General features: G+C 39.7%; 1 protein-coding gene across 1 annotated transcript in view; it reads right to left on the minus strand.

Annotated features, from left to right (window-relative positions):
• Positions 1 to 7,776: 7,776 nt before the first annotated feature.
• The window catches only part of spon1a (spondin 1a), a 54,892-nt gene continuing 47,297 nt past the window's right edge, over positions 7,777 to 15,371 (minus strand). The window contains exons 11-16 of the mRNA XM_047581742.1: positions 15,094 to 15,276; positions 10,220 to 10,390; positions 9,949 to 10,116; positions 9,573 to 9,737; positions 8,803 to 9,069; positions 7,777 to 8,685 (exon numbers count right to left, since the gene is read on the minus strand). Coding sequence (XP_047437698.1) covers positions 8,522 to 8,685; positions 8,803 to 9,069; positions 9,573 to 9,737; positions 9,949 to 10,116; positions 10,220 to 10,390; positions 15,094 to 15,276 — 1,118 coding nt within the window. The 3' untranslated portion in view covers positions 7,777 to 8,521. The remainder of the gene's footprint in view (positions 8,686 to 8,802; positions 9,070 to 9,572; positions 9,738 to 9,948; positions 10,117 to 10,219; positions 10,391 to 15,093; positions 15,277 to 15,371) is intronic.

Consider the following 15,371-nt stretch of genomic DNA (forward strand, 5'->3'; position numbering starts at 1 on the left):
CAAAACAGCATGAAAACTTCGTGTAGAAAGTGTAAAACAAAACCTTCTTGAGCAACCATGCTCACAAGAAATGTATTGCTTCAGAGCAAAGGCACTGAGGGAAAGCAAAGTAAAGCCCTCAGATAAATTAGAAATGGTGATAACAGTTCAGAGCATTTATACACATGATAACAAATATACATACCATATGTCATAAACCCTCCCTAACCCTACATGAATCCACCAGAAAATAGAACAAAACCAGGGACAACATTATGTTGCTATATTAAGCGATATTATTACCTAATACTAATTATTTAGAATAAACAGATTCAAGGATCCTTACAGGTGCTTCCATACCTACCTCTATGGTTGATTAGCATTTTGTTTTATATTTTATATATTTCAATTTCTTTAAATACACATTAACATTAATCCAACCTATTTTAGTAAACGGCTAAGGGATAGTTTAATATTGAATGCAAAGTGAAAATAATAATGTATATTTATAAATAGCACTAGACCAAGTTTAATACAGAACACATATAATAGGTAGGGCATCACTACTTAATCTCTCCATCAGTTTGGGAGTCCTTGGCCTGAAAAACATTGAAGACCCCTGAGTTAGAATATTGATTCATTGTATTAAAATGTTGCTATTAACCTCGCTCTTGCAGTTTTGCCATTGGTATTGTGAGAAACTTCAAGTAGAAGCAAGTGTGGATACTGGAATTTATTGTGCCGTGGTTCATGGTCCCACGTTCTGTGTATGTTCAGCTCAAGCATCTATATGCTGAGAAAGTGCACTGCTCCGGAGCTCTGGAGCCATACAGCAACCTATTCCCTATCAGGTAAACTGCTTGGTTATATAATTATAGGCTTATAAATAGCAGTCGCATCGGCCTGTGGGTAACGTGTGCTCTCACTGCAAACTAGTTGCTCTGGGGAGCAATTGTAAGGAGGCTGAGACCAGGTAGAGAGGGTGGTCTCAGCCTCCACGTAATTGCTCCCCAGCTGATTTATTCCAGAAAAGGATGCCATTGTTGTGTTCACACTAGTCCCAAACAACCAGCCTGGGGGCAACACGCTCTAACTCACTGCAACTCAGAAAAATATGAACTTAAGATAAAAGTTCTTAACTGGAAGTTTCTGGAGTGCAACAGCTTGAGGGTACAACTTGAGTATTTCAAAATTGTTGTTGAATGTGTTTGACTTTTGTCACTAAATGTGATCTGCAATTATTCAAGGTTTATGCAATATTTTCTGAAACCAAGTGTTAGGAATGTTAACCCTAGTGCCAATGCATAGGCACTAATTGATTATATGCCAGAACTTAAAATGCAAATCTGGTAAAATGCAGATGTTTCGAAGATCACTACAACAAAACCTCTCTTCCCCTTGGGAAAAAATATGTCATCTTTTACAGTACCTAACTGTCCTATGTATTCTGGGAACATAAACACACTTTGAACATACTGTAGCATGAGAACTGTACATGACATAACATGTTCCACAATCTTAAAGCAGGGAAACGTGTCAAAGTCTGTCAAGCTTTTGTGAGTCTTGGCAGAACTTAATAGAGTGAGAACTGCCATTGAGAGTAAAATAAACTTCCCTGCAGTCACCCTCATAGCTTCACTATATCCTTCTATATCCATCATAATCACTAAGAAAATGATTAACTCTGCAGAAGGGGCTGCGTTTTGTGTCTGATAGTCTGCAGCACGTCTTAAAAATGTGTGTACAGACTTCCATGAAATTTTTAGACAGATTGACTCCAGGCGATGAAATAATTGATTCCATTTTTGGTGGCGATCTGGATTTCCTATCGAGGGACAGTTACTTTATAAAGTCATGACTATCAAACTAACAGAGGAAAAGAGATGAATCCGAGTCCTCGTGCTTCCAGGGTGAGAAGAGTGTTGAACCCAATATTTCAGAAATAGGAACGCTGTCTGTTGGTGCAGGTTAATCTTGGAGAATTGTCTTGCGCTGGCAGCTCTGTGCGCTCCCATGTATTTTTACCAATTACGCAATTTTATTTTCTAATAACAACAATAAGAAAAGCAATGAGAACAGATGGACCTGTGATGCTGGTTTCTCTGTGTCTCCCTCTGATTCATCGTGACCCAGATCAGTCTGGAGAGAGTGAAGGAATCAACAGCTCTGCTGAGAGAGGGAGGTTTGTGTTCCCTTAGGATGTAGCCAAAGAAACATACTTTATAAACAGCTACATATGGACCCACCAACAAACAGCAGTTCTCTTCATTCAGAAGCTGCTGTGAGAGCAACGTCTAAGCAAATCAGCTGTTTTCTTTGGAGCCAGTTATATAATCCATAGCAATGCCTAATTAAACAAAGACTTAATTAGTGATGTATCATCCAGTTAGGCCCAGAAATATTTGGACAGAGACACAATCGTCATGATTTGGACTCTACATGCCACCACATTGGATTTGAAATGAAACAACTGAGATGAAATGGAATAGCAGACTTTCAGATTTAATTTAAGTGGTTAAATGAAAATATCCTATGAAACATTAAAGAATAGCAATCATTTTTATACAAACTCTCCTCACAATAAAATATTCATTTTGTTTATGAATTTGTCTGAATTTGAGCAGAAAATATATCCCTATGCACGTCAGAATTCATCCGTCTTCTTTCATGTCATCAACAAAAAACTAGTGACCCAGTGTCATTGGAAGCCCTGCATGCCCATATATCACATTGTAACCACTACCATGTGTTACAGAAGATGTGGTGTGCTTTGGATCATCAGCCGATCCAACACTTCTATGTATTTCTTTCTTTCAATTATTCTGGTAAAAGTTGATTTTAGTTTCATCCATCCAAAGAATGCTGCCCTAGAAACTGGGCTGGTGCCTTTTGATGTTTTTTGATAAAGTCTAATGTGGCCTTTCTATTTTTGAGGCTGATTAATGGTTTGCACCTTGTGGAGAACCCTCTGAATTTGCTCTCGCAAAGTCTTCTGTTTATTGTAGACTTAGATACTGATACATCTACTTCCTGCAGCGTGTTCTTCACTTGGTTGGATGTTGTGAAGGGTTTTTCTTTGCAGTGGAAAGGATCCTGTGATCATCCACCACTGTTGTTGACATCCAGACCTTTTTGAGTTCCCAAACTCAGCAGTCTGCTTTTTTTTTTTTCCTTTTTTCCCCCAGAATTCACCAAAATAATGATTTGACCACTCCTAACATTCACAGCAACAGCTTCCTAAGGCAAATGCCACACCTGGAATCAACTCCAGACCTTTTACTGGCTTAAATGATGAAGAATTAATCAGGGAATAGCCCACACAGCCCATGTAAGAGCTTTTGAGTCAACTGTCCAATTACTTTTGTTCCCTTGAAAAAGAGGCAGCTACATATTAAAGAGCTTTAATTCCTAAATCCTTCCTCCAATTTGGATGTAAATGCCCTCAAATTACAGCTGAGAGTCTGCACTTTAAGACCATATTGAGTATATAACTGTGTCTTGAACATGTTTTGGTAAACAGCTAATATCAGTCAGTGTCCAAATATATGTGGACCTAACTGTATACTAGTACAAAATCAGTGAATCTAATATTACACCATGAGCTGGAACTCATTATATTATATATGCAGTCGAATTGAGGTTACGACTGACTGTCTCCACAACTTCCTAAAAGTTGAATGTGGTTTGGGGCAGTGTGCAAACACTCTGGAGTCAAATTTTCATTTACAGTTACCAACATAGTTTGGTGTCAATACTCATACATTATTCAGCAGTTGCTGAAATGTTAAACCACGCTGATTAACACCGTACATGGCATTCGGCCCCGATATGAGTTATAGTCACCTACTAGCAGCGTTCTGTTCTTGAAGACTTCAGGTAGAGGTCATTTGTGTCAGTGCTGATAAAATGCAAGTTTCATTTCCAGAGAATCATTGAGAAATGTGTGCCTCATCTCTCTAAGGTCATAGTAATTTCTATTTCTAAAAGAATTGAATTACCGAGGTCACAGCGAGACACTAAAGCAGAAGTTGAATGTTCTGTGTTCTAAATATTGACACAAAGGACACTGCAGCAATGAAAATACACTCTGAACCGAATACGTGATTTGTAAGTCAGTTTTCTTGTTATGTGATTAATTTCAAAAGGGAATTAAAACAAATGAGTCAACACTTCATAATTTCATTATTGGTATATTAGTCATTTCAGACATTCTGCATGGTGAATCATAAGAAGCCACATTTGGATAAAGTACAAGATTCCCTTCAGTGTGAAAGAAGTCTGACAATTCACCACACTACGCCCTCATGCTATTAGAAATTCTGGCATGGACAAATTGAAAAACCATCCACAATAGCTATTTTCAGCATTCCTCATGGGACCCTTAAAGGTAAATGGAAATATTTAGCCGATTCATCCCAGACCGTTTTTTGTAAAGTATTAGCGTATATCCAAGGGGCAGGGTTATAATTTTGGGTTACAATACATAAACTACTTAGCATGACTGACAATTAGCGTGTATTATTCAGTGCTCTGGATTTCATGTGTGTTGTCATCCTCTCAAGCTTTAATTTAAAATGCCAATCAGATGCTACAGAAGACTCATAGTGAGCCTCCGTAGCCTTGCTGTGGAATGCCACTCAATTTCATCCCTGCAAAATTAGTTGCCCCAGCAACCGGAAGATAACATGACAGTGGAATCATCTTGTGCTATCACTGTAAAAAGGGTTTTCTGTAAAAGGACGGCGGGAGGGGGGGGATTTCAGTTATGAAATTAAACGAGCATAACACTGAAGCCAGATAAGGAACCACACACTTAGGGAGACCTGGGGCTGCAAACAGAAAGACCTTGGCCTTGCCTCATTGACCATAATTGTTTATTCAGCTAAATATTCTAAATAAGCTGTAATGCCAACTGACTTTTAATAGATTCTTCCTGTTCCCAGTCAAAACAGGTTATGAACTGCTGGACATTGATTGTTGCAGTGGTATATACTTTTGTAGAAAAGAGCATTTGCGGAGCTTGAAACCTTATTGATTTTGCCTCTGTGGTTTATTAGTTTATGAAATCCTATATTTCCTCCATCTCCCTCTGTTCAAGCTGAGGAACTACTGGCGAGCCCAGTAAAAAAAAAAGAAAAATAAAGGGAGCTATACTATATACTTTATACTTCCTTTTGTATGTTTTATAATTTAATAGAATGACCCAGACCCATTCAAAAAAGACTGCTACCCAAATCAAATCATAGCAGTCAGAATCTGCCAACCCACTGCCCTAGTTCCACACAGCTGGTTGTCGCATGCCACAATGTCTTGACAAAACTAAAAAAAAAAAATAATAGTAATAATAATACAAAAAATTATTATCTCAAAATGAAAGGAACTGGTGATCTGCTTTACTATATGTGAGAATTTATGTACTCCCATGTGCATATGTCCAGCATTCCTGTGCATGTGTATAAATATATTGTGTTTAAGAACATTTTTTTCATGTACAATATGTGATTTTCTGTAAGGCATGGGAGTAATTACAGTATATTTAAAAGATAAAGGTTGAGCTTGACCTCTTAAATATGAGGCAGTGTTTTCTTTCAGTGTTTTCACTTTAATGTACAGGCTTGAGCACCGTGTCGTCATGTTTAATGCTAATTTTTTATTGCCCACTCTGCTGTACAGGAATTAGTTTTTGCATAATGTTTCATCTACTCTCCTGATATTGCACTTAAAAGAGAGAACACTGATATAAGGCAAAACTTGTGTGTATTGAATACTTCCCCAGATTTTGATGACCAAATGATTATAATCTAAGATATCTGGGTGTCCAGTCGTTTTGGAGGAGCTGTTGCCTAGCGGTTAGAGGTGCAGCTTGGGACCGAAGGGTCCCATATTCGCCTCCCCCTGTATCCATGGCTGCAGTACCTTTTGCAAGGACCTAACCCCCAAACTAGTCCCTGGGTGTGACCTGCTTAGAGGCTGCAGCCCACTGCTCTAATACCGTGAGAACGAACGAATGGGTCAAAGAGCATGAACATAATTCCTCCCCTGGCAAGAAGACACCAAACAGAGAGAGAGACTGCAGATGAAAGAGCTGTTATTACTCGCTGAAGTTTCTCTATGCAAATAATAATCTTAGCCTAAAAGGCAATGTTTTAAAGTGATGAGACATGAGATTAACAATGTGTTACAATCCAATTTTACAGATGGGCCCTGTGTCCAATGTTAATCCATGCACCTTTTGTTTCTATCTTCGTCTGACTTGAGGGAAAACATCTGCCTGACGGTGTATTTGATGCACATTAGTATATGAGACTGGAGTCTCCTGCAGCAAAGTACTCATTATTACCCATTTTTATTGCAGGTAGCGTATCCAAAAAAATAATAATAAAAAAATGGCAGATTTTGAAAACAAAGACTTGCACATAGATGATTGTTTTCTCTCTTCAATACAGACTCATCGGGCCAGTAATTGATTGTCTCTAATATTTTGGTTCATGAAGAGAAATGCTTAATAGTCGATCAATAAAAAAAATTTGAAATGTCTGTATAATTTGAAAGTCTGTAAATTTTTGGCTGTGGTACTGATGTACCATGTTCTCTTGTTCAGTTTCGTACGTTGTAAAACCTCTGATGCAAACACCCACTTTACAGTGCTTCCACCACAGTGTGTGCCTGAGGCTATTCTGAAATAAGGACAGGTGTTGCAGTCACCTACACAAATTTTGCCTTCCAAAAATCAAGCCAGTGAGGGCCCGGACCTGAATTCTTTGGTGAATCCTTTGAAGCTCGGCAAGAAACAGTCTAAATGAGGAATAGGATGGCAAGTTCAGTTTTTATGTCAGCAGTGTGGCCAGCCCCCAGAAAATAAATATTCATCAATGTGTCCACAGACAGAGGAAACTCATTATAATATCACAGAGACATGGAAGGTCTAAGGGTATCTCAGAGTTGATTTCTCATCTCAGCTCTGCCCTTCACTGGATAAGGTCTAGAAGGGTTTCCAACCAGATAAAACACGAGCATGGACACACACTCCGTTTATTTTCATTTTAACCCATGCACCTCACAGAAATTTCTGTTGTAACATCTCAGTCACGTCTTTTAATAACCCCCCCTTCGTGTTTCCATCGCCGCCATGGGGAAGTGTGTAGGCTTCCCCCTTGTGTGGTTGTGTTGGCATGGAAACAGGAATGGCATTGCAACGTGTGTATTGAATTTTTCACCCCTGTCCCCAGAGTTCCACAGTGAGGAAAGCCTGACACCGTCCCCTCCCCCCGCATATTACACAAGGGAGAGGGAGGATGGGGGGCTATTCTTTCAAGATCACAGCAAGCACATGTACATTTAAAACAAAAAGAAACAAAAAAAAAACTCATTGCTTTCCAACATCCACAGTCCTTCAGAGTGAGATCGCACCCTTTGTTTAGACTAAAGACCATTCCAGTTTGTGTCTAGCAGGCCAATCCTGTAAAATAATTTTCTTGTTGGATTGCCTAAGTTGAACAATTTGCTGCCATATAAATGATAATGTGCTGCAAATTATCCTAATCAGTTTCAGGCAGTTTTCAAGTATCATTTGCAAACCAAATCAGCAAAGAAAAAAAAATCATTGCACTGCCCCCTTGTGGATAATATATATTCATCTGGAGAGGAATAGAGGGCTGGTGCAGTATGGTGTTGAGAACGCAGTCTCCGGGAAAGGGTTTGAAGCTCGTTGTCGTCATCTGGTGGCAGCGCAAGTGTACACCGGCAACCACCCACATTACATCTGAACCCCCTGAATAAAAAGACAGATCCATGTGACAAGCTGTCACATTTACTTTTATTGTAAAGGTGATATTATTCCAAAATATTAATATGTTAGAGGAACAGAGATAAAGAAACAGAGGGAACACACACTTAGAAAACACCTACACGAGACTTTGGTAAGAATCTTGGGACACATTCTTATCAAAAAATTTCCACTGCAAAAAAATAACAACATTTTCTAATAATGTTTAAAATCATATAGATGTCAATCGTGGCGCATCTACATGTACGACAACATAGCTGGGTAAAAAGTCAACTGGGTATTTTGTGTCCTAGAAACAACTGAACAATTAAAGGCATATAAAACACTGGAATGGCTGGGCACCTGTGCTTTGAAGTGTGGAATATACTGTACTACTTAAGGAAACCACAAGATATAACTGTTCTTTATCTTATTATTAAATCAATTCATAGTTCATAATTATACTTTTTAAGATATATTATACCACAACAGGTTTACAGTAACGTTGCAAAAGAATATGTTTATCAGAGCTAGTTTGAAATCCGCCAAGTTTAAATCCAGAGTATTCCAGAGAGACATGTAAGTTCATCTTCTCTCACCGATAACTGACCTGAGCTCTGGATTTAACCAATACAGATTCAAAAATGTGTAATTTCAGCCCTAAACAGAGTGCATCGGATCATTGTGCGACAGTGTGCCCTGTCCTCTTCCCAGCACCACTGTCATCCTACTCCACCCCTTCGCCCATCCACTCCACCCCTGTTCCCTTACTCCTTCCTAGCAGGGCTGCACATTACAAGCCCTGATCTCCTTCCTGTCCTTACAGCTGGACAGCTGGACCGTCTTAAACCTCTGCTTCACTGTCATGTGTCGTTCTTGAATACCTCCTCCGCAGAGCTTGGTACATTCCGTCCAATTTGACCATGGTCTCATTCTACACCCTTAAAAGAGGAATTACAAAGAAAAAGAAAATGGTCAGAAGGATACATGCTCCACTTTTTTATTATCCTTGGTGTGGTGTTGTTGTGCTGAATAAACAGAAGAGGCTGGATACAAACCTGGATGTTCAGGAGCGCCCTCAACTCGGCCCTGTTTGCTCCTCCGCTTGTCACGCTGTTCCTTGCGTCGTTTCTTCTCATCACTGTTGCCTTGTCCCCGGTTGCACTTCCTGATCTTACACTTCTTCCTCTGGATGGTTTCGAGGCAGGGGTCTCCGCCAAACTGAGGCTCCAGCATCACTGCACGTGTCCGGATCATATGCCCCTTCCCACAGGACTTATTGCACTCTGACCACTCTGTCCACTCTGACATGGCACAGTCTATGGCTGTGGAGACACACATGGACAGAAAGAGTAGATGATGAGAAGATGGAGCCACATTTAACTATACTGAATCATTCAGACAAATGGAGTGGAGTAGTTCCCGGACCAGGTTTTAGTTGACTGCATTTTCCCGGAGGAAGTTCCACTCACCAAGCTTCACCAGTCCCTTCACACACCTCTATGCTGTACTGTACTGTACTTTACTTCTAACAGCAGACATACCACTGGTCCAGATTCTCTAGTGGCTAAGCCTCCTCTAACAGATTCTCTTCTTTGGCAGGAACACAGGGTTTTTTCTCAACACACAACACATTACATTTGTCTGAATCCCCATAAAAAAAGCTCTTTCTTCCACACCCAGGAAAGTTTACTGTAGCATCATCAGCGCCACAGTGGAGCCAACCACTTCTGTTTCTTGGGAACTGAAGTGTTTTTTTTTTTTTGGGGTGTACTAGTTAATAGTTGTTCTACATGTGGTCATGCAAACAAGGCCGTTGATTACTTACGACACTCTGGTAGCATGCACTTCTCCACCTGTTCTAACTCTTCGGTACACTCTCCAAGTTCCACGGGCGACTTGAGCATGCGCTGTCGTGTCCTCAGGCCCTTCCCACATGTCACGCTGCAGTCGCTCCAGTCTGACCATGGAGTCAGCATGCAGGGGATTGTATCTGCGTGTGACAGCGATGGCACAGTGAGACATACATCAAATGATTTTTTATTATTATTTAGTATTTGTTCTGACTTTATGTCAAAACATCCTTTTTGATTGGAGTTACTGCAGGGAAAACCATTTGGTGAAGCTAGCTGCTGCTAGCTGGGACAATGTCCACCAGATTTGACGTGTAGGAGGTGTCGGGTCCTGAAAATGTTGCGACTTACGACATTCTGGCATCATACACTTCTCCACTTCCAGAACCTCTGCCCCACAAACGGAGCCATCTGCAGGAGGCATCTTCACCATGCGCTCTCTCCTCTTCATGCCAAGACCACAAGTAGCACTGCAGACGTCCCATTCACCCCACTCTGTAACCAGGCAACTGCTGGGAGCTAAGGCCAATATACAACAAACACCCGTGTTACTTAGACTAGATCTAAAGTACGGACTACGTATTGATGGAGAGGAGTTTGACAGATGGAGCAGAAAACTCACAGCATTCCTCGTTAACCACACATTGCTCAGTCTCCTCAGTGGGCAGAGTGCAGACGGAGCCGTCATCAGGAAACTGTTTGACGTAACGCTCCCGGGAACGCGTGCCCATCCCACAGGACACACTGCAGGGGGACCAAGTGATCCACTCTGACATCATACAGGTGGAGGCATCTAAATTGGAAAAGAACAAATAACAAAAAAAAAGTTTCGGCTGCATGTTATCATCAACAGCATGGTATTTAACTCATTTACAGCAAAGATATAAACTGTCCAATTCAGTATTTTTTCTGTGTCATTTACAGAGATCGATTCATGCTCATAAAAACCTTTAACTGAGTGAGGTAACTGCAACTTGCTTTTCTTTTTTCTTTTTTATACAGTTCTAATATAATTACGCGAGTCACAGTCAAAACACAGCAAGATATAAACTGAGACCTCCATGAACAAATGTTTGAGCAAGGAAGAGATTAAGCACATTATTTACAGTATGTAAATGTGGCATGCATAAATGGAAAGAGAATTGTTATTTAATTATTCATGATGGGTAATCCATTATTGCAGAAAAAAATAGCGTAGACAGAAGAAAATACAAAATTTATTTGCAATTAAACTGAAGACACTCCACACAATATCAGTGTACACAGGTAGAAAAGGATAGAAAAAGCCTTACAGTTACATTATCACAGTAAATTAGAAATAATAATAATAAAAAGAATAAAGAAATCAAGGCAAATAAGAAATTTAAGTGCTGCCACACATAGTGTTGCCACTTCTCAACTAACGTTCCCTTTGCAATTAATAAACATGGTGAATAAGCACTACTGCCTGAGACACAGAAGCTTGTGCTTGCTTTAATTTTTTAAACTTGCCCCCGACTACACTGCTGAAGAGCGTTCAGATTTTTCTCTTTTTAGTTCACTGTACCTAAAAGCAAGACAGAGATCTACAGCGAAGTTGCCTTCTGGCTCTAGAACAGGGGTCTTCAACATTATTCAGACAAAGGACCTCCAACCTGATGGAGAGATTAAGCAGGGACCCCCTACCTACTATATGTATTCTATATTAAACTTGGCCTAGTGCTATTTATAAATATACATTATTATTATCATTTTGCATTCAATATTAAGCTATTCAAATAATACAGAGGTTCAAATATTCTTATATTCTTGCGATATGGACAGGTCCTGCTGCATACAGGAGGCTTAGAGCTGGGCTGGGCAATTAATTTCTACAGCATGAAAAGTCTGAACTGTGTTGGAGGACTGAACCAACAATAACTTGAACTTAATTCTGCTCAATATTAATTTTCTCCTTCTAGTTGGCCTTCTACTTCTAGTTCTAGTGTGGCGCTCTGTGTGAAACAGTGCGCTGTTGAGGCAGCTCCTGTATCGTTGACTGTGCTGACTGAAAGGTAACATCTTCTGTCTCCATTTATCCCTTTACTAAAAATCTGGTGGATTCATATTAATGTGTATTTAAAGACATTTACATTTGTGGGGGAAAATTAAAAAATAAAATAAAAAATACAATACAAATGTCTAATCAACCAAAGATTTTGCAGTGCCTCCACAGACACCCTGTTGATGGCCTATGCTCTCGAAAATATTACAAAAACAACAGTGCTGCCTTCATTAGAAATAGCTTTTGCAGATTAAAAGTAAGATGAAAGTTTCACACGACAGGTATATGGATTATAGTCTGATTAAGAATCCTCTCTCTAATGGTTATTTTCTGTCAGGTCCAAGTTAAGGCAGTTTCACATCCACATAAGCAAAGTGCTTTAAGTACTAAAACAATATCAATCTAATCTGACAATCAGCTTTTGAGCAAGAACCATCACATGTATCTGGCAACACTGTCTCCTTTCAAGCTAGTCGATGAACAAATGCAGGATACCATTATTTCCTGGCTGTAAAGACAACTAGAGTAAGAGAAGTGAGTGAGGAATATATCTGCAGTAGCCTGAGGGAGTCATGCATTCATAAAACATCAAGTAAGTATTCGTCTACAGACTCGAGAATAAAAAGATAAAATGTGTCATGCAGGTGTCTACTGTTGTGCAGTTTAACCTCCCCCCACATTTGTTAAATCCAGGCTTATATCTCATGTTTAATACAGTTTCGATAAAGTAGAACAGGCTGTTATGTTGCATACAAACTCCGACATTGCTTTATGCATTTTACATCTTCTGCTTGTCATAACCAACACGGTTTTGACGAGCAAAATATGTAAAATGTTGGCGGTAGCGCACAACAGATGACTAACAAGCACGTTTTACATCCATGTTATAACCGACAACTGTGCACTGGTACATCCAACAGCAGCAGTTGCCACTAATTTACTATCAACACATTTCGTCCGTAAATAATCTAGACAATGTTGTGCACACTTCACCCACAAGCTGTCTGTCTCTGCCCAGAAATAAACCTGCCACTACACATGGACAGAATGGACAATTGTGATGACATGGAACTGGAATCAAAAATATGCCTTGGTCTAGATACCAGATCAGAGCATGATGGGAATCAAAGAACAGCTGTCATGCACAGTCTACCACTGTCTCCATCACTGTCTGATTCACCTATAGCTCTCTGCTGTTAACAGTTAGAATACAAGTGAAATAAACAAAATAATTACTCCAGATGGGCTAATGAGGAACATGTAATGATTTGGCAACAACATCTTGATATTAGCTCAGTCCTAAAGTTAGTTTTGGCTTCACCACACTAGAGGTTTGAGGGAGTTCACAGATCACATCTGATAAACCAGTGGTTCTCAACCCATTTGGGGTCCTGGACCCCCTGCATATTGGTGGGGGTCTTTCTTTGAGGCAAAAATAAGACATTACAGTTGGAACTTAGATATACATACCAAATATATTTAACAAAACACCGTTTTTATGCAGTAGTTTCTCAGATATATTTAACAGAATTTTTGTGCACCAACTTTTTGCTGTTGATAAACCATGAAGTCATTACATTTTTTGTGTCAATATGCTGTTTTTGTGTCACTTGAGGTAGGCAGCTGTCCAGGCCACGCTGCGGAAGGTCACTTTCTGAATGTGTTATTGGCATCACCAGGAGGAATGGATGGTCACTTACACAGCAAATGTAAGTGACAAATAAATGGGCAGTGCATTAGGAACAGGGACAAAGACAAACACACATTCATTGTTTGACTATCTATGAGGCTGACCCTGGTTAAAAAGTAATTTCCCTCATGCCATCTTTTACCTACTGCATTGTGGTGTGATTTATTATACTTCAGCTTCATTCATTCTTGTGTTTGCCAAATTCTATTCATAGCGTTTTAATTTTCTGTCTGCTTACAACACTTTGTAACTTAATTATTATATAGCGTCTTTTAAATATTATTAATAATATATATTTTAAATATTATTATATTTAATAATAGATTGACATTATAATAAAGTATGTGTCTTAATGTTTTCGCACATTCCTCATTCAAGGTGTAAAGTGTGGTGCAATCAAAAGCCATTTAACAGACAATAAAAGGCATCTCTCAGTGATCTAATCAGACAGTCCGACCTATCTGTCAACTTTGACGGGTCTAGTCTTTCATACTGTTGAGTCTGAATTCTTCATAACATAATTATCTATTTCAGATGATAATACAACCATGTTTTTCATTAACATGCCGGTCAAACCTTATGGTATGGCGCTCATCAAAGTCATTATAATTTGGTAGGCGTTCCATTAGACCACAGTATAAGCTGGAATGCGAAATCACCCATAAAGACAGGAGATGATGATAGTTGGCACAGCGCATTGGGGGCGCAGCGGTCAGCACTGTTGCCTCACAGCAAGAAACCCCTGGGTCTGGACTTGCCAGCCACCCGGGGCTTTTTCATGCTGAGTTTGCATGTTCTCTCCTCTCCCTGTGAATGCAAGGGTTTTTCCAGGTGATCCAGCTTCCTCCCAAAGAGCAAAGACATGAATGTTAGGTTAACCTGTGATTTGAATTGGCCGCAGGTGTACACATGAGTGCGAATGGTTGTCTGTCTCTTTGCTAGCACTGTGATAGAACTGCCCCGACAGCCGTTATATATATATATAATGGATAATATTATGATGATGACCACGGTGATGGATAATAATAGTAAAAATGAAAGCCTAAAGCTTGTATGCCACACTGCAGAGCACTTGTGAAGAGCTTTGTCACATGGTGACAAAATGACCTAAGTCACCTAATAAACATGTGGTGATGGACTATCACTGGAACAGGAAGCGCTTTGTCCAAGGTTTAAAATGGAAGTGAAAACTTGTATTTCATACAGAAATTTTGTCATAATTAGGAATTTTTGAGACATAGACAAAACAGCTCATGGTGGAATATCTGTCTCTGTTTTTCCTTGAGGCCACTTTGTGCTAAATATGAAAAAATAAATATGAAAAACATTACTGAGAAACTGCATTTACAAGAACAGGATAGAAGGACAAGCAACCCAACAACACAATGCCTCCAGTCAGGGCTGTCGTGCAGACACATACTGTAGATTAACCGTGAACAAACAGCAGACATAATTTCCTGAGTGAATTACTCTGTACGGCCAAACTTAATATTTTAATGGCCTCTTCTAGTTCGCGATGGCCTCTTGACTCATTATGAAATGTAAAAGCCTTCCATATAAACAAAAATCACCTTTCTTTCTTCTCACCTTTTAGGCTATAAAGCATTAATGGATGTAATAATTACCACAGAGATTACAAATGCTCATAAAGGTGTTTAGTGGATGGAGAGTGGCCAGAAAACTCCAATTAATTCAGATGTTTTTCCATCATTTACCATGTGCATGGTTTACTTTTCTGTTGTTTGCCAGTATATTGACCTTTAGTATTTAGCTATACACACACCTTCATCACTGCATCCAGGCCCCATGCAAGGCTCAAAATCCTGAGTGTGTGGGCAGGGAACGCTAAGGTCCAGCTGGGCCTTCAGCATCCTCTGCCTCATTCTCTTGCCCTTTTCACATGTGGCTGAGCTGCAGGCGGACCACGGAGACCAGTTGGAGTAGATACATGTCTCAGGAGTATCATCTGCAAGATGGAAATGGGAAGTGTCATGCTGTAATAGCCCACCACTGTTAAGTATGGCTTTCATCATCTTGTGTGTGTGTGTTTCAGAGAGAAAA

The sequence above is a fragment of the Mugil cephalus genome, chromosome 3, assembly GCF_022458985.1.
Source record: "Mugil cephalus isolate CIBA_MC_2020 chromosome 3, CIBA_Mcephalus_1.1, whole genome shotgun sequence".
NCBI lineage: Eukaryota > Metazoa > Chordata > Actinopteri > Mugiliformes > Mugilidae > Mugil > Mugil cephalus.